The sequence below is a fragment of the Lepisma saccharinum genome, chromosome 27, assembly GCF_977018435.1.
Source record: "Lepisma saccharinum chromosome 27, izLepSacc3.1, whole genome shotgun sequence".
NCBI lineage: Eukaryota > Metazoa > Arthropoda > Insecta > Zygentoma > Lepismatidae > Lepisma > Lepisma saccharinum.
Genome location: NC_139255.1, coordinates 33,427,078 through 33,448,029, shown reverse-complemented (window position 1 = coordinate 33,448,029; position 20,952 = coordinate 33,427,078). Strand labels below are relative to the sequence as shown.

Here is a 20,952-nt window from a genome sequence, read left to right as displayed (position 1 = left end):
ATTGGAAGTTTTATATTCCCAAGAGAACGAATCAAATCATACTCCCATATGATCAATGCTGTTTTCCTTGCTTCCTGGCAGTGTTGCCAAACTTGGTGCGCATAAAAGAACTAAATTTCACCTTAAATGAAGTTAAAACTGACTTTCATGGAACTAGATTTACGAAGGCTGGATAAAGTTCATTCTACGGTAATGTTAGTTGTCAAAGGGGTGGGGGCACTGCTATTATCGTTAACTCTAATTTGATGACAATTTATTCTTAGTTTTCAACATCTAGATCTGGTGGCATCGCCCATCTCATTAATCCACCGATGGTGGTATGAAATCGAAAATAAAGAATTCCCTGATAACAATATTATGTCAATTTCACATCAAACATTGCGCTATAAAGAAGTAGCTGGGTAGATAAGAGGGAGTGGGGCGACGCAGCCAATATAACAATATCACGTCACATGCAAAATGTATAATTATGACAAAAGTTGGTCTGTGGGCCGGAACCAGTGATGGCACCATAGTGGGGCACGGGGGGTGGGCATCCCAGTTCACAGCCGGACGAGAGCACCAAAGAGCTAGATCTGGATCCAAGAGAGATAAGTTGGCACACTGCCATGAACGGAAGAGCTTGGGAAGACTTCCGTGGAAACTGTATCGCATGCCCTTATCAAAAAGCACATGTTCCTCTGAGGTAGTTCCAGCTGATCTCCAGAAATCTGATATGATATAAAATAACTGCGACACTTTTCGAATTTTCTATTAACACTACAAGAACATATAGGTATGAAACTCACTATTGACTAAATAAGGCACAAATGTAAATGAAAAACTATATAATGTAATCAGTTGCATGTGAGCTCGGCGCTCACTCTGACAACACTATTTCCACAACAATGGTTTCTCTAATAATGTTGTTTACGTTATCTCATAAAAATGTGATCACGTCGCTCGTGAAACTCTATAAGTCAGCTAGTGAGCACCACAGGCCAATATTTTAAATACTGTTACAATGGCACTTCATTAAAATTTAAAGTGAGCAAGGTGCTCCTCCGCGACCGATTGCGGGTTAAGGGGCAGTCCCTTAAAATACAATTGCCTGGCAAACCTGTTCTGTTTAAAAAATTAAAAAATGTTTAATAAAATAATAAAGTATGGAGATTCCATGATTGAATGAAAAGGGAATTCTTTCCTTAGATATAGCTAGCTAAAAAAAGAATTGTGGAGTACTGGTAAATAACTATACTATTACTTAAAGTCTCTCTGACCTAGAACAAGAGGACTCATTAGCCTTTTATCAAGATATGGGAGGGTGGGACTGCTTTTCACAGCCATAGGATGTTAAATCAGACATTTGTGCACCTTCTTCAATGCACATTTTATCCTGTCACTGAAGCGTAAAAGAGAGGAGGGAGAGGGGTTAATCACGGTAAACTGTAAACTTGTAAATGAAGAGACAGTTTTTTTTATTTATTTATTGTAACTTTTAAAAAAACATTGCAATTCTTGTGGCATTAAAGTCAATGAAAATCCTTGAAATCTGCAACCACCAACCTTTTGAGTACAATTTGACAACTTAGATGTATTCCTTTTGCTAAAAAAAATTGTTAGAAAGAATGTTGTCAAACGGTAATACAGGGTTGTTTGCTTTATATCCGACCATTTTTGACGGGTACTCACCTTAAGAGATACCGTGCCGCCACCACCGATCATGTTCTATTGAACCCCCAGCATTGTGGACTATCGCCCGGCATCGCAGTTTCCATTGCAGCAAGCTCCGGCGCAGGACAGGCATGGGAATTCTGTCCCACTCCTCCCTGCAAGCGTTCCATAGACCATCCAGGGTGCGTGGGCGGCGATGTTGAAGATGTCGTTTCAACAGTCCAAATGCACAAAAATCTATTGGACTGGCATCTGGGCTTTTCACAGGAATGTCTTCAAACGGAATGACACAAATTCCTAATTCCTCTGCCATTTCCTGATAAAAAGTAGTGGTGTTCTGGTGGTATGACTCGAAGCCTTGTCCATATGGATCATCACCTGGTTCGCATCCATTCCATACAATTGTGGGATGTCTCTCCGATAGATAGGTGTCAGAATGGAGTCTTTGAAGTATCTGGCATTCACCTTCACGTTTTTGTCCACCTTGCGTATCATCAACTTACCCTCATATCCGAATCCCGTCACAACCATAAAGCCACGAGGGAAACTTTCCCTGCACTGACGAACAAAGTTGCTGCACCCCTTGCCGTCAATGTCACTGTATGTGATCGCCCGAATGTGACACTTTGCTTGCAGCCCTTCTCCTGTTGGTTTTCATGGGTGAATGTTTCGCAAGGAGAACCTGTTGTGTATAACTGGCCACAATAGCTTTCGCAGTAGTCACCCCGAGTGTTAACCCATTCTCCCGACACTGTTTCACAATGCGTACGTATGAAAACTTAGCATGGAAAAGGGCCATTACGTAACCCTCCCAATACCGGTTGATTTTCGGCGCCATTTGATAACATTCACTACCAACACTCACGCACCTACAAGGTCAGACACAACACTGCTCCCGCCAGCAGACCCATAGTTCCAGCATGATATGCCAGGTGGCAGCACCAAATCGAAAATAGTCTGATCAGTAGCGTACGCAGGATTTCATCAAGGGGGGTGTTATTTCTAAAACTTTTTTCTAAATTCACATTACCATTGTTTTATTATACTTTAATTAAATAATAATAATCACAATTAATTAATAATACTTATAATTAATTAGCTGAATTAATACTAATAATAGTACAAATACCACTACTACTACTATTAAGTAGTAGAGATCTACATAAATATAGTATTTATGAAAACAATAGAACGAAATTACTTTCTAGTCATTCGATTTTTATCAAATCCTGGGAGCATTGTTTTGTTTCTTTGTTACGAAATAATTGAGACATTTCAATGGTGAAGAAGATCCATAAATACAAGAAAATATATTAAAATAAATTGAAATAATCAAAGTATGGAACTCATCCAAGGAGCTGCGGTGATCTGGTCGGTAGAGCGTCTGACAAGTGACAATCATGCGGAAGATCCGGATTCGATTCCCGAAATTGGTTGAATATTTTCTGGCTTTTTCCCCGAATAAAGGTCTTCGATAATTCACATCTGGATTATCTCGCTGTTCTTAACAACAAAACATTTTACAATAGTTAAGCTTATTGTCGTTTTAATAATTGTCTAGTCAACAAGGTGAGACATTTTAAAGAGAGACATTCAAATGTGCTGCGGTAAATAATACAATGGGAAGGCAGACTGGTGACTGTATTCTTGTCCGCCTAGCCTTTGTCTATACATTAGAATCTAACAACGAACCAAGAACTTTCTTTAGTTAATTCTCATTGTTCACACACAAAAAAAAAATACATGTTCGTTGAACACTGGCGTACGTAGAGGGGTGGCCGACGGTGTTCCAGCCCCTACCCAAATTTTGATAAAATCAGAATTTTCAAATAAAAATCCGTTAAGAACTTTAAGAAAATCAAAATGTGTAAATGCGAAACCTCTTTTAAAGTGAATCCCGATTACCATTTTTGTCTTTGAATACAATTTTAATAGACTGAAAAGCTCCAAAAATACGAAATATTTTATTATGCATACTGCCCTCCAAATCGAAGCCATTTGCTATTCACATTTACTATTCCAGCCCCTCCTGAAAAAATAATCCTGCGTACGCCAGTGTGTTGAACATTGTTGCAACTGAGATAGAAAAAAAACTTTTTCTCTTTTAAATCATAGTTACCCTAACCTAACCTCATAAACTCGTGTTTATTTTCAAGGCATCACTCTGAAAGACGCGTGTGTTTGGAATGCTGTGCTTTTCTCCATGCTGCATGGAAATAATAACTCAAATTATTATTATATTATTATTATTAGTAATAGTAGTAGTAGTAGTAGTACTAGAAGTAGTAATAGCAATATTATTGTCCCAGATCTTTGACTGTGAAAAATTGGTCATTTAATTTTTTTCAGCATTTTTCATAATATTTCACAAGCTCAAGGGGGGGGTTTAAACCCCGTAACCCCCCCCCCTTGCGTACGCCACTGAGTCTGATATAAAGCGAACAATGTGTGGGGGGGTTACAATTTGAGATAAATGTGAGAAAAGCCATGTAAGGAACACTCGCCCCCCCCAAGAAACTGATTTTGCCCCTAGCACTTCCAACTCTAACAGTAGTTGTTGTTATTCCCCGAAATAATTTTTTTCTAAGTGATTCACAAAACTTCGGCAGAGGGATGTTAGTGTGATCTTTCTTCCCATATCTGATATCCTCGACCACCAATAAGAAATTGTTCTTACTTGATTCCACGAGAAATCAAATATTTGGGGAAAAACGACTTTGTGCCCACCCTTTATATACACAAATGTTACTGTATGGGGAAAATTATAATTATGTATGTGGTTATGCATGCATGCAGTGTTAGTAATAATGTTGGTATGGATTCTAATTAAAAAAACAATAACTTTAAAATATTCTACTTACTATCTTATCATTTCCATATATACTTTGCAGTTCTTTAGCAGCCTCTAAAGTTCCATCTGGACTGCCATCATCAATAACAATGATTTCATAGTCAAAACCACTAGAACAGAACGTAACATTTATATAATCACACACACATACAAAACCTTTCACTAATAACATTATTACATCTAAAACATTTACTTTCAATATTCAATTTTAGTATGTAGTAGTACACTTATTGTGTCTTTTTTTCCTATGCATTTATGCGTAGATGTTTCATAGTAAGTTGTCACTTCACTACAGTTGGCCATGATTTAGGCAAATATAGACCTACAGTTTAAAGTCGGATCTGAACCACTTCACTGCCTCCACCAGGAATGAAACAAACCTGTAATACAGCCAATTCTCGATTGGTTATCCATAGATCAGCATTGTTATAACTTATGAGCATGTTATGGATGATTTCTGTTCTCATATTCTTGTTGGTAAAATAGTAAGTAGTTAATCCTTCAACACATTTAGAGTAGGTTAGGTTACCTTAGAACTACTGCATATCTTATGTACTTGTATACAATGTTATTTCATGAAAAATAAACAACTGCTGGATATGATGATGATGCCTCGGGACCTAAGATCCCTGTAATTTATGGTTTCTGTTGGGCCAGTAACAGTGGTGTGTCCCAAGATTTTCGAAAGGGGGGGGGGGTTATGTCTTATTTTAGTCTGTCATATTTTTTGCCATATTTTCCTGCACTTTCAGAGATAACGAGCAAAAGTAAACCCCCCCCCTCCCCCAGGTACACAACTGGCCAGTAATTAAAAAAGAAGACAGTATGATGCACTATTTATTTCTGTTGAGATGGGTTACATAGGATTGACATTTATCGTACGTACTTGGGCTCATTCCACTAGTTCACTACACTAAATCGTTTTGGTAACAGTTTCATACATCGGAGACACATTTCTTCAATTTTACAGAAGAAACTAGTTACGGAAATGAGTTTCTCTAAAGTTTCCAACGTTCGTCGAGGTATTTTCTTCTTTCGTGGAATCTATTTGACCGGGAAATCATGTATTTTTCAAGAGAAATATCTCACCGACGCACAATTGCCATTGCTTTCCCTACATGAACTGGATGCTGCGTATGTTTGAAGACGTAACCCCCTGTCAGTGTTTCCAATTCCCCTTTTTGTAACTATGCTTGCCTAACCTAACCTTATCGGAATGGGAACGACTTAAGATGACCAGACCCCTCTCCGATTTTCTTCATATTTGGCATACTCACTAATTGAGGCCTCCTAATCACGAATCTGAAGTTAAAAGTTGTCGGAAACTTTTAGAAATTGCAAAATAAGCTAAAATAAGGCGTTAGTTTTCGGAATGGAAACAGTCTATTTTCGTGAAATTTTTTGTTTCACAAGGAAATATATATATATATATATTCCTGATACTACCACGACACTAAATTTTAACTATATTTGCCTAACCTAACCACACGTCAATGGTTCGTGGGGCTAGCGCCAATGATTCGTGGGGCTAGCATCAATGGTTCTCAATTATTTTGCAATTTCTAGACTTTTCCGACAAAGTTTAACTTCAGATTCGTTATTAGCAGGCCTCAATTAGTAAGTAGGTCAAAAATGAAGAAAATCGGAGAGGGGTCCGGTCATCTTAAGTCATACCTCGGAATGGTTCGTGGGGCTATACGTCAGCTATCCGTGCATAATGTACAATTTGCACACGTGACGAACACGATATTAGGTATTTTTCGGTGAAGAAGGTTGTAAACACTGCATACTCACTACAGCAGTCAAGTTTTGCCCGCCATATTGTGTGTTAAGGAAGCGACAAAAGGAATAACAAAAATGACTCTCTATGTGAATAATTGTGTTTGTTTTCGTGTAAAAAGCATAATGGCACCTTGAACTATGTTCCACAATACACAATTGGTAAGTACAATCCATGCGAAACACAAAATATCCGATTTTAATGTGTCTCCGATCTATGAAACTGGTACAATCGTTTTCAGTGCACTTTTTCACCCTAGGTGTCATGCTCTTCGGTGTTGAAAAGCTAGATAAGTTAAGATTTATTCCGTTCGTTTGATCATCTATAGTACAGAATGTACAATGATATTGAACAGGTCATTCTTATAATTAAGTATCTAAATTATAAGGTTATGCTACATAAAAAATAGTAAAACAACACTAATACAATTTATATAAAGATGAAAACAACACAGATTATAGTTATAAAAGGACAGTTACAGTTGGTACATGATGAAAAACAGGACCAAATCTCAACTAATACACGTTTTTTTGTGGATCTATAGCTAAGGAAATGAATTGTATGAGATTTTTTTGTAGTAAATAAATGATACACCGAAACGAATGCAATTTTTACATGGTTCGATTTCGATGTATGTCTGTTAACACATACTGCAGAGTTTTAGCGATTACTTAAGATTTTGTTCAATATATGCTTTCGTGGTTAGGTTAGGTTTGGTTCCCTTAGCACTAACATAAAAGTCCCTAAATGCATTATACTAAGATTCCGATTTACTTCTACATTCATTCCCATGCTTCTACGATATTTACTGTCGCTTGTCGACGGAGAATATCTTGTCCATGAAAAGTGCGTAAGGTAATTTTCAAGTTGTTTTTTTCAACATAAATAACTTTTTTTCGAGTCCAAACGGTGCTCATTACTTTAAGGAAGATTCAAATTTCATGTGACAATGATTTCCAAAATTCTACAATAATTAGTCTTTGTGCTAGGAGAAATCATAAAACAATCGGAACCGTTACCGTAGCTTTTAGTAGACAGCAGAACTTATCTTCCTGACACATTATTTTGTAAAGTGCAAGACGTTCTATATGTTAGCGACACCGGAATCCATCGACAACCAGGAAACCGCTGCAGGCCATCGGCGCGCTCAAGGTTGCCAGGGGTACGAGAAAGTTCTAGCCGATATATCATGTTTTCGCCACAATTACAAGACGGAGTGAACTGTCATTTACGTGGGATATACCTGATACTTAGTGTAACAATATGAAGTAAAAAAATTGAAAATTACATCATTTTCTCCCCGCGATTACGACCGAATGGGAAGACGTAGTGAACTTTCGTGTACGTGGTGGATACATGATACCTTTTATAACAATATTCAGTAAAAAAAATTGACCTAACACTTTTCCCCGATTTTCACCCACCCCATCGACTTTTCCCCGATTTTCACCCACCCCATCGACAACCTATTACGCCAGGGGTACGAGAAAGTTCGAGAAAGTTCTAGCCGATATATCATGTTTTCGCCAGAATTACAAGACGGAGTGAACTGTCATTTACGTGGGATATACCTGATACTTAGTGTAACAATATGAAGTAAAAAAATTGAAAATTACATCATTTTCTCCCCGCGATTACGACCGAATGGGAAGACGTAGTGAACTTTCGTGTACGTGGTGGATACATGATACCTTTTATAACAATATTCAGTAAAAAAAATTGACCTAACACTTTTCCCCGATTTTCACCCACCCCATCGACTTTTCCCCGATTTTCACCCACCCCATCGACAACCTATTACGCCAGGGGTACGAGAAAGTTCGAGAAAGTTCTAGCCGATATATCATGTTCTCGCCAGAATTACAAGACGGAGTGAACTGTCATTTACGTGGGATATACCTGATACTTAGTGTAACAATATGAAGTAAAAAAATTGAAAATTACATCATTTTCTCCCCGCGATTACGACCGAATGGGAAGACGCAGTGAACTTTCGTGTACGTGGTGGATACATGATACCTTTTATAACAATATTCAGTAAAAAAAATTGACCTAACACTTTTCCCCGATTTTCACCCACCCCATCGACAACCTATTACGAAATTTCAAAGAAATAACATGGGAAATTACATTATTTTCTCCCCGCGATTACGGCCGAATGGGAAGACGTAGCGAACTTTCGTGTACGTGGTGGATACATGATACCTTTTATAACAATATTCAGTAAAAAAAATTGACCTAACACTTTTCCCCGATTTTCACCCACCCCATCGACAACCTATTACGAAATTTCAAAGAAATAACATGGGAAATTACATCATTTTCTCCCCGCGATTACGGCCGAATGGGAAGACGTAGCGAACTTTCATTTACGTGGTGGATACATGATACCCTTTATAACAATATTCAGTAAAAAAAAATTGAGCTAACACTTTTCCCCGATTTTCACCCACCCCATCGACAACCTATTACGAAATTTCAAAGAAATAACATGGGAAATTACATCACTTTCTCGCCGCGATTACGACCGAATCGGAAGACGTAGCGAACTTTCATGTACAGGGTGGATACATGATACCTTTTGTAATAATATTCAGTAAAGAAAATTGAGCTAACACTTTTCCCCGATTATTGCTCACCCCATCGACAACCTATTACGAAATTTCAAAGAAATAACATGGGAAATTACATCATTTTCTCCCCGCGATTACGACCGAATCGGAAGACGTAGCGAACTTTCATGTACGTGGTGGATACATGATACCTTTTATAACAATATTCAGTAAAAAAAATTGACCTAACACTTTTCCACGATTTTCACCCACCCCATCGACAACCTATTACGAAATTTCAAAGAAATAACATGGGAAATTACATCATTTTCTCCCCGCGATTACGACCGAATGGGAAGACGTAGCGAACTTTCATTTACGTGGTGGATACATGATACCCTTTATAACAATATTCAGTAAAAAAAAATTGAGCTAACACTTTTCCCCGATTTTCACCCACCCCATCGACAACCTATTACGAAATTTTAAAGAAATAACATGGGAAATTACATCACTTTCTCGCCGCGATTACGACCGAATCGGAAGACGTAGCGAACTTTCATGTACAGGGTGGATACATGATACCTATTGTAATAATATTCAGTAAAGAAAATTGAGCTAACACTTTTCCCCGATTATTGCTCACCCCATCGACAACCTATTACGAAATTTCAAAGAAATAACATGGGAAATTACATCATTTTCTCCCCGCGATTACGACCGAATCGGAAGACGTAGCGAACTTTCATGTTCGTGGTGGATACATGATACCTTTTATAACAATATTCAGTAAAAAAAAATTGACCTAACACTTTTCCACGATTTTCACCCACCCCATCGACAACCTATTACGAAATTTCAAAGAAATAACATGGGAAATTACATCATTTTCTCCCCGCGATTACGGCCGAATGGGAAGACGTAGCGAACTTTCATTTACGTGGTGGATACATGATACCCTTTATAACAATATTCAGTAAAAAAAAATTGAGCTAACACTTTTCCCCGATTTTCACCCACCCCATCGACAACCTATTACGAAATTTTAAAGAAATAACATGGGAAATTACATCACTTTCTCGCCGCGATTACGACCGAATCGGAAGACGTAGCGAACTTTCATGTACAGGGTGGATACATGATACCTTTTGTAATAATATTCAGTAAAGAAAATTGAGCTAACACTTTTCCCCGATTATTGCTCACCCCATCGACAACCTATTACGAAATTTCAAAGAAATAACATGGGAAATTACATCACTTTCTCGCCGCGATTACGACCGAATCGGAAGACGTAGCGAACTTTCATGTACGTGGTGGATACATGATACCTTTTATAACAATATTCAGTAAAAAAAATTGACCTAACACTTTTCCACGATTTTCACCCACCCCATCGACAACCTATTACGAAATTTCAAAGAAATAACATGGGAAATTACATCATTTTGTCCCCGCGATTACATCCGAATGGGAAGACGTAGCGAACTTTTATTTACGTGGTGGATACATGATACCCTTTATAACAATATTCAGTAAAAAAAAATTGAGCTAACACTTTTCCCCAATTTTCACCCACCCCATCGACAACCTATTACGAAATTTCAAAGAAATAACATGGGAAATTACATTATTTTCTCCCCGCGATTACGGCCGAATGGGAAGACGTAGCGAACTTTCGTGTACGTGGTGGATACATGATACCTTTTATAACAATATTCAGTAAAAAAAATTGACCTAACACTTTTCCCCGATTTTCACCCACCCCATCGACAACCTATTACGAAATTTCAAAGAAATAACATGGGAAATTACATCATTTTCTCCCCGCGATTACGGCCGAATGGGAAGACGTAGCGAACTTTCATTTACGTGGTGGATACATGATACCCTTTATAACAATATTCAGTAAAAAAAAATTGAGCTAACACTTTTCCCCGATTTTCACCCACCCCATCGACAACCTATTACGAAATTTCAAAGAAATAACATGGGAAATTACATCACTTTCTCGCCGCGATTACGACCGAATCGGAAGACGTAGCGAACTTTCATGTACAGGGTGGATACATGATACCTTTTGTAATAATATTCAGTAAAGAAAATTGAGCTAACACTTTTCCCCGATTATTGCTCACCCCATCGACAACCTATTACGAAATTTCAAAGAAATAACATGGGAAATTACATCATTTTCTCCCCGCGATTACGACCGAATCGGAAGACGTAGCGAACTTTCATGTACGTGGTGGATAGATGATACCCTTTATAACAATATTCAGTAAAAAAAAATTGAGCTAACACTTTTCCCCAATTTTCACCCACCCCATCGACAACCTATTACGAAATTTCAAAGAAATAACATGGGAAATTACATCATTTTCTCGCCGCGATTACGACCGAATGGGAAGACGTAGCGAACTTTCATGTACAGGGTGGATACATGATACCCTTTATAACAATATTCAGTAAAAAAAATTGACCTAACACTTTTCCCCGATTTTCACCCACCCTATCGACAACCTATTACGAAATTTCAAAGAAATAACATGGGAAATTACATCATTTTCTCCCCGCGATTACGGCCGAATGGGAAGACGTAGCGAACTTTCATTTACGTGGTGGATACATGATACCCTTTATAACAATATTCAGTAAAAAAAATTGACCTAACACTTTTCCCCGATTTTCACCCACCCCATCGACAACCTATTACGAAATTTCAAAGAAATAACATGGGAAATTACATCACTTTCTCGCCGCGATTACGACCGAATCGGAAGACGTAGCGAACTTTCATGTACAGGGTGGATACATGATACCTTTTGTAATAATATTCAGTAAAGAAAATTGAGCTAACACTTTTCCCCGATTATTGCTCACCCCATCGACAACCTATTACGAAATTTCAAAGAAATAACATGGGAAATTACATCACTTTCTCGCCGCGATTACGACCGAATCGGAAGACGTAGCGAACTTTCATGTACAGGGTGGATACATGATACCTTTTGTAATAATATTCAGTAAAGAAAATTGAGCTAACACTTTTCCCCGATTATTGCTCACCCCATCGACAACCTATTAAGAAATTTCAAAGAAATAACATGGGAAATTACATCATTTTCTCCCCGCGATTACGGCCGAATGGGAAGACGTAGCGAACTTTCATTTACGTGGTGGATACATGATACCCTTTATAACAATATTCAGTAAAAAAAAATTGAGCTAACACTTTTCCCCGATTTTCACCCACCCCATCGACAACCTATTACGAAATTTCAAAGAAATAACATGGGAAATTACATTATTTTCTCCCCGCGATTACGGCCGAATGGGAAGACGTAGCGAACTTTCGTGTACGTGGTGGATACATGATACCCTTTATAACAATATTCAGTAAAAAAAAATTGAGCTAACACTTTTCCCCGATTTTCACCCACCCCATCGACAACCTATTACGAAATTTCAAAGAAATAACATGGGAAATTACATCACTTTCTCGCCGCGATTACGACCGAATCGGAAGACGTAGCGAACTTTCATGTACAGGGTGGATACATGATACCTTTTGTAATAATATTCAGTAAAGAAAATTGAGCTAACACTTTTCCCCGATTATTGCTCACCCCATCGACAACCTATTACGAAATTTCAAAGAAATAACATGGGAAATTACATCACTTTCTCGCCGCGATTACGACCGAATCGGAAGACGTAGCGAACTTTCATGTACAGGGTGGATACATGATACCTTTTGTAATAATATTCAGTAAAGAAAATTGAGCTAACACTTTTCCCCGATTATTGCTCACCCCATCGACAACCTATTACGAAATTTCAAAGAAATAACATGGGAAATTACATCATTTTCTCCCCGCGATTACGGCCGAATGGGAAGACGTAGCGAACTTTCATTTACGTGGTGGATACATGATACCCTTTATAACAATATTCAGTAAAAAAAAATTGAGCTAACACTTTTCCCCGATTTTCACCCACCCCATCGACAACCTATTACGAAATTTCAAAGAAATAACATGGGAAATTACATTATTTTCTCCCCGCGATTACGGCCGAATGGGAAGACGTAGCGAACTTTCGTGTACGTGGTGGATACATGATACCCTTTATAACAATATTCAGTAAAAAAAAATTGAGCTAACACTTTTCCCCGATTTTCACCCACCCCATCGACAACCTATTACGAAATTTCAAAGAAATAACATGGGAAATTACATCACTTTCTCGCCGCGATTACGACCGAATCGGAAGACGTAGCGAACTTTCATGTACAGGGTGGATACATGATACCTTTTGTAATAATATTCAGTAAAGAAAATTGAGCTAACACTTTTCCCCGATTATTGCTCACCCCATCGACAACCTATTACGAAATTTCAAAGAAATAACATGGGAAATTACATCATTTTCTCCCCGCGATTACGACCGAATGGGAAGACGTAGCGAACTTTCATTTCCGTGGTGGATACATGATACCCTTTATAACAATATTCAGTAAAAAAAAATTGAGCTAACACTTTTCCCCAATTTTCACCCACCCCATCGACAACCTATTACGAAATTTCAAAGAAATAACATGGGAAATTACATCATTTTCTCGCCGCGATTACGACCGAATGGGAAGACGTAGCGAACTTTCATGTACAGGGTGGATACATGATACCCTTTATAACAATATTCAGTAAAAAAAATTGACCTAACACTTTTCCCCGATTTTCACCCACCCCATCGACAACCTATTACGAAATTTCAAAGAAATAACATGGGAAATTACATCATTTTCTCCCCGCGATTACGGCCGAATGGGAAGACGTAGCGAACTTTCATTTACGTGGTGGATACATGATACCCTTTAAAACAATATTCAGTAAAAAAAATTGACCTAACACTTTTCCCCGATTTTCACCCACCCCATCGACAACCTATTACGAAATTTCAAAGAAATAACATGGGAAATTACATCACTTTCTCGCCGCGATTACGACCGAATCGGAAGACGTAGCGAACTTTCATGTACAGGGTGGATACATGATACCTTTTGTAATAATATTCAGTAAAGAAAATTGAGCTAACACTTTTCCCCGATTATTGCTCACCCCATCGACAACCTATTACGAAATTTCAAAGAAATAACATGGGAAATTACATCACTTTCTCGCCGCGATTACGACCGAATCGGAAGACGTAGCGAACTTTCATGTACAGGGTGGATACATGATACCTTTTATAACAATATTCAGTAAAAAAAATTGACCTAACACTTTTCCCCGATTTTCACCCACCCCATCGACTTTTCCCCGATTTTCACCCACCCCATCGACAACCTATTACGCCAGGGGTACGAGAAAGTTCGAGAAAGTTCTAGCCGATATATCATGTTTTCGCCAGAATTACAAGACGGAGTGAACTGTCATTTACGTGGGATATACCTGATACTTAGTGTAACAATATGAAGTAAAAAAATTGAAAATTACATCATTTTCTCCCCGCGATTACGACCGAATGGGAAGACGTAGTGAACTTTCGTGTACGTGGTGGATACATGATACCTTTTATAACAATATTCAGTAAAAAAAATTGACCTAACACTTTTCCCCGATTTTCACCCACCCCATCGACTTTTCCCCGATTTTCACCCACCCCATCGACAACCTATTACGCCAGGGGTACGAGAAAGTTCGAGAAAGTTCTAGCCGATATATCATGTTCTCGCCAGAATTACAAGACGGAGTGAACTGTCATTTACGTGGGATATACCTGATACTTAGTGTAACAATATGAAGTAAAAAAATTGAAAATTACATCATTTTCTCCCCGCGATTACGACCGAATGGGAAGACGCAGTGAACTTTCGTGTACGTGGTGGATACATGATACCTTTTATAACAATATTCAGTAAAAAAAATTGACCTAACACTTTTCCCCGATTTTCACCCACCCCATCGACAACCTATTACGAAATTTCAAAGAAATAACATGGGAAATTACATTATTTTCTCCCCGCGATTACGGCCGAATGGGAAGACGTAGCGAACTTTCGTGTACGTGGTGGATACATGATACCTTTTATAACAATATTCAGTAAAAAAAATTGACCTAACACTTTTCCCCGATTTTCACCCACCCCATCGACAACCTATTACGAAATTTCAAAGAAATAACATGGGAAATTACATCATTTTCTCCCCGCGATTACGGCCGAATGGGAAGACGTAGCGAACTTTCATTTACGTGGTGGATACATGATACCCTTTATAACAATATTCAGTAAAAAAAAATTGAGCTAACACTTTTCCCCGATTTTCACCCACCCCATCGACAACCTATTACGAAATTTCAAAGAAATAACATGGGAAATTACATCACTTTCTCGCCGCGATTACGACCGAATCGGAAGACGTAGCGAACTTTCATGTACAGGGTGGATACATGATACCTTTTGTAATAATATTCAGTAAAGAAAATTGAGCTAACACTTTTCCCCGATTATTGCTCACCCCATCGACAACCTATTACGAAATTTCAAAGAAATAACATGGGAAATTACATCACTTTCTCGCCGCGATTACGACCGAATCGGAAGACGTAGCGAACTTTCATGTACAGGGTGGATACATGATACCTTTTGTAATAATATTCAGTAAAGAAAATTGAGCTAACACTTTTCCCCGATTATTGCTCACCCCATCGACAACCTATTACGAAATTTCAAAGAAATAACATGGGAAATTACATCATTTTCTCGCCGCGATTACGACCGAATGGGAAGACGTAGCGAACTTTCATGTACAGGGTGAATACATGATACCCTTTATAACAATATTCAGTAAAAAAAATTGAGCTAACACTTTTCCCCGATTTTCACCCACCCCATCGACAACCTATTACGAAATTTCAAAGAAATAACATGGGAAATTACATCATTTTCTCGCCGCGATTACGACCGAATCGGAAGACGTAGCGAACTTTCGTGTACGTGGTGGATACATGATACCTTTTATAACAATATTCAGTAAAAAAAATTGACCTAACACTTTTCCCCGATTTACACCCACCCCATCGACAACCTATTACGAAATTTCAAAGAAATAACATGGGAAATTACATTATTTTCTCCCCGCGATTACGGCCGAATGGGAAGACGTAGCGAACTTTCGTGTACGTGGTGGATACATGATACCTTTTATAACAATATTCAGTAAAAAAAATTGACCTAACACTTTTCCCCGATTTTCACCCACCCCATCGACAACCTATTACGAAATTTCAAAGAAATAACATGGGAAATTACATCATTTTCTCCCCGCGATTACGGCCGAATGGGAAGACGTAGCGAACTTTCATTTACGTGGTGGATACATGATACCCTTTATAACAATATTCAGTAAAAAAAAATTGAGCTAACACTTTTCCCCGATTTTCACCCACCCCATCGACAACCTATTACGAAATTTCAAAGAAATAACATGGGAAATTACATCATTTTCTCGCCGCGATTACGACCGAATCGGAAGACGTAGCGAACTTTCGTGTACGTGGTGGATACATGATACCTTTTATAACAATATTCAGTAAAAAAAATTGACCTAACACTTTTCCCCGATTTTCACCCACCCCATCGACAACCTATTACGAAATTTCAAAGAAATAACATGGGAAATTACATTATTTTCTCCCCGCGATTACGGCCGAATGGGAAGACGTAGCGAACTTTCGTGTACGTGGTGGATACATGATACCCTTTATAACAATATTCAGTAAAAAAAAATTGAGCTAACACTTTTCCCCGATTTTCACCCACCCCATCGACAACCTATTACGAAATTTCAAAGAAATAACATGGGAAATTACATCACTTTCTCGCCGCGATTACGACCGAATCGGAAGACGTAGCGAACTTTCATGTACAGGGTGGATACATGATACCTTTTGTAATAATATTCAGTAAAGAAAATTGAGCTAACATTTTTCCCCGATTATTGCTCACCCCATCGACAACCTATTACGAAATTTCAAAGAAATAACATGGGAAATTACATCATTTTCTCCCCGCGATTACGACCGAATGGGAAGACGTAGCGAACTTTCATTTACGTGGTGGATACATGATACCCTTTATAACAATATTCAGTAAAAAAAAATTGAGCTAACACTTTTCCCCGATTTTCACCCACCCCATCGACAACCTATTACGAAATTTCAAAGAAATAACATGGGAAATTACATCACTTTCTCGCCGCGATTACGACCGAATCGGAAGACGTAGCGAACTTTCATGTACAGGGTGGATACATGATACCTTTTGTAATAATATTCAGTAAAAAAAATTGACCTAACACTTTTCCCCGATTTTCACCCACCCCATCGACAACCTATTACGAAATTTCAAAGAAATAACATGGGAAATTACATCATTTTCTCGCCGCTATTACGACCGAATGGGAAGACGTAGCGAACTTTCATGTACAGGGTGGATACATGATACCTTTTGTAATAATATTCAGTAAAAAAAATTGAGCTAAAATTTTTCCCCGATTATTGCTCACCGCATCGAGAACCTATTACAGAGGCGGTTCAATCACTTTCCTTTTCATTCTCCCTGTTGGTGCCAGCAGGTGTCCTCGGAGGACGACGACACAGGAGTCTTATCTGTCAAGTATCAGCTTTTGTCCAGTGTTTGCAACCAGGAGCAGGAAAAGATAATACAGTAAGGTTTAGGCCCACTTTAGAGTGAAGCATTTTCCTCAGCAAAAATGCTAGATAAATGCTTCCAGAAATGCCATACCATTTTTGTGGTGGTTCGCATCGACAATCTATTATGAAATTTCACCTATTTACCTTGGAATATTACGTCATTTTCTCGCCCCCACTATGACCGAATCGGAAGGCGGAGCGAACTGTCATTTTGTGGTAGATACGTGATACCTTGTACAACAATATTCTGTTGAAAAAATAGAGGTGACACGTCTTTTTCTATTTATTATCACCCCAGCAACAACCCGTTATGAAGATTCACCGATTTACCTTGGAAAATTGCATCATTTTCTCGCCCCGACTACGACCGAATTTAGTAGACGGAACATTTCGTAATTATCAGTGATATTTTTACAGGGACGGCGACGCGGGTGGGCACGGGTGGGCAAGATATGAATTGATCTTGCCCAGGATAGGGACAGATGGAAGGCTTGTGTTGCTGCAGCCATAAACCTTCGGGTTTAAGTATGCTATAGAGCAGGCATGTCCAACGCGTCGATCGCGGGGCGTTTGTTGGTCGACCGCAGTTATCTATTGTAATTATACGAATATACGTTATTTGATTTCAAGTTCAATATGACAGTTCTTCAGAAAACGAAGAGCAACTTAGCTAATAATCTCTTAAATTCTGAACAGATTTCTCAATCTTACTTGTTTATTACTTATGACGAGTGATATTTTGTCAAAATAGCCTTTCATTAGCCTAGGGATACTTATTGGACACTGAACAAATAATTTGTTTTCCGTGTGTGTTTTAAATCATTCCTAATAAGACGTTCATTTTAATCCAAACATTCAGTGGCGGCGATTAGGTGGAGCGGGAAGTGGGGGATGCAGTTCCCCAACCACATTTTGCCACTTTTTTCCCCCGCACTATGGCCTCTTTATGCTAAACCTTTTCTACCAAGAAAACGTATATTCAGGGGTGCCCACAGGGGGGATTATGGCGCAGGGTGCGCCATCGAAATTCTTTGGGGATTTTTTTCCTTCAAATAATGTAAAATTGAACATTTATATATATTTTCCCAAAATACACCATATTTAATCCATTACATGGAGAAAAGAAAGCGTTTAGGTCATTATTGAAGGTGCGAAGGAGGTGGGGTGATAAATATCCAACTCTTATACATTAGGCCTTAATTGACACGTGGGTTCTTTGGGGGTATTCTGAATTAAACGTTGGCGGCGACAGTATTCAACCCTAAGTCTTAGATTATGGCGAGTATTTTAGTTAGAGGGGCATTGAGCATTAAGGTATCCAATTTTTGTGTATTACTATTGTCTTAGAATGTTGAAGAAATTCTGGTGTGGAGACTGAGAATTAATTTTTTGGAGGAGGCAACATCCAGTCTTCAATATCAACAGTAAGTCTAAAATTGGCATGGACGTTTTTGTGGTAGGATTGAGTATTAAATTTAAAGGGGGAGATAGGAAGCTCTCGATAAAGTGTTAAATCTTAGATTGTCAAGTGATTTCTGTAGTGAAGGGAGAGTTTGAACATTAAATTTTGGAGACTATATTTAGCGATATGGTATCCACACGTTTTCGAGCCCGAACGTGCCAAAACAGAAGTTGGAAAAGACTAAATATCCCGGGATCCTAAGAAAGTATTGACACCCCGTTAAATTAATATTCTTGAAAGCCTGCAAAGAAATGGATGTAAAAATGTTCTTGCTTGCTTCGCTCGCAATAGTGTGTTTGTTACAACAATACGTGTTTGGCGCTTTACTGAGGTGGATGTGAATTTTGAATCTATAGCTGCATTACAAGACATGAGCGATATTCTCCATATTCATGAGTAACATCACTTCTTAAAATATAGTGCTTAGTGTTGGAATACAGCTTATTTTAAAGCAGGTGCATCATTTGTAACAAAAAGCTAAGGAAAAAGTTACTTTCGGTGTAGGGATTACGATATAGTTTCAGGGCGCAAATGATATGATTTGTGTGTGGGGGGGGGGGGCGGATGACATGGACATGATTTTTGTGGGGATGCGCCATTGGCCTTGGAGGGATGGGCACCCCTGCGTATATTGTCCTTGCCTCTCAAATGTTGGCACCCAATCGCTGCTACTACAAACATTCAGATAGATTTGTCAGTTATACAAACCCTGTACTGCTCACCCTAATCTATCATTATGGAGCTTCTGCCTACCCGGTCGAATATTTCTGGCGCCGCCCCTGTATTATTATTTATATTAGTTTTATGTTTGTGCTTTTATCTTCATCTTGTATTTTCAGTTTGATAAGACACGAAACTAGGATTGTTTAAAGGAGGTGTGTGTTAGATCCGAAAATGTGTCACAAAGAGAACAGTCATGCTGTAAGGGTCATTGAATTAGTTTATTTTGCCTTGCTTTACTTCCAAGTTTGTCTAATTGCGACGATCATGATGAGCAATGATATGAAATTGATGACGGAACACATACTCATTTATGCAAGGACAAAATGAAAATTTTTACAAATTTCGAAATCGTAGATGTCATTTTCGTATATTTTTTTTTTATAGGGTAAAAATAAAATACTTCATAGTTCGGAGGGGAGGGCCCGTGACCACAATGGACCCTCCCATGGATTCGGGCCATGGTCCCTACCTTCTTTACTAGGAAATTCAGCTTGATGCCAGACAGCTCAAGCTCAGGGCAGAATACCTTCCTGCTCAGAAGAAATTTGCAATGTCAGTCTAGCTTGGTACCTTGGATTTTCAGACGCACATATTTTGAAAAGATTAAACTGGAATGCTGAGGGGAGACTTTTCCAAGAATCACTGTATCATTCACCTGAGCTGTTGTCGAGTTGGAAAGCACACATATTCAGGGAAACTTGTTTCCTATCTCAAGACACAGGAATTCATTCTGAATGCTTAAACAAAGGCATTTCCAACAGCGTTTAAGCATGAAAGGGTGGAAAATGTACTGAATCTGTTTCAGACGCACATATTTTGAAAAGATTAAACTGGAATGCTGAGGGGGGACTTTTCCAAGAATCACTGTATCATTCACCTGAGCTGTTGTCGAGTTGGAAAGCACACATATTCAGGGAAACTTGTTTCCTATCTCAAGACACAGGAATTCATTCTGAATGCTTAAACAAAGGCATTTCCAACAGCGTTTAAGCATGAAAGGGTGGAAAATGTACTGAATCTGTTGTCGGTGCAGCAAGATGGTGATATGGCATTCCACATAGTCCATTCGTAAAAAAGGAAATTAATTTTAAATAAATATCTTCCAATTGTCAAATAAATCGAAGCATTTCTTTTGTTTGATTGGACAAAAAGCAAGAAGTCATTAGAAAACAGCTCGTTCGATAGACAGCACAGATCTGGTTACCTGACTTCT

The 20,952-nt window shown here is 38.5% G+C and overlaps 1 protein-coding gene across 1 annotated transcript in view; it reads right to left on the bottom strand.

The window, feature by feature from the left end:
- Dpm1 (Dolichyl-phosphate mannosyltransferase subunit 1) overlaps window positions 1-20,952 on the bottom strand; it is a 35,621-nt gene that overhangs the window by 10,311 nt on the left and 4,358 nt on the right. The window contains exon 2 of the mRNA XM_083112917.1: window positions 4,515-4,614. Within this exon, the coding sequence (XP_082969043.1) occupies window positions 4,515-4,614 (100 nt within the window). The remainder of the gene's footprint in view (window positions 1-4,514; window positions 4,615-20,952) is intronic.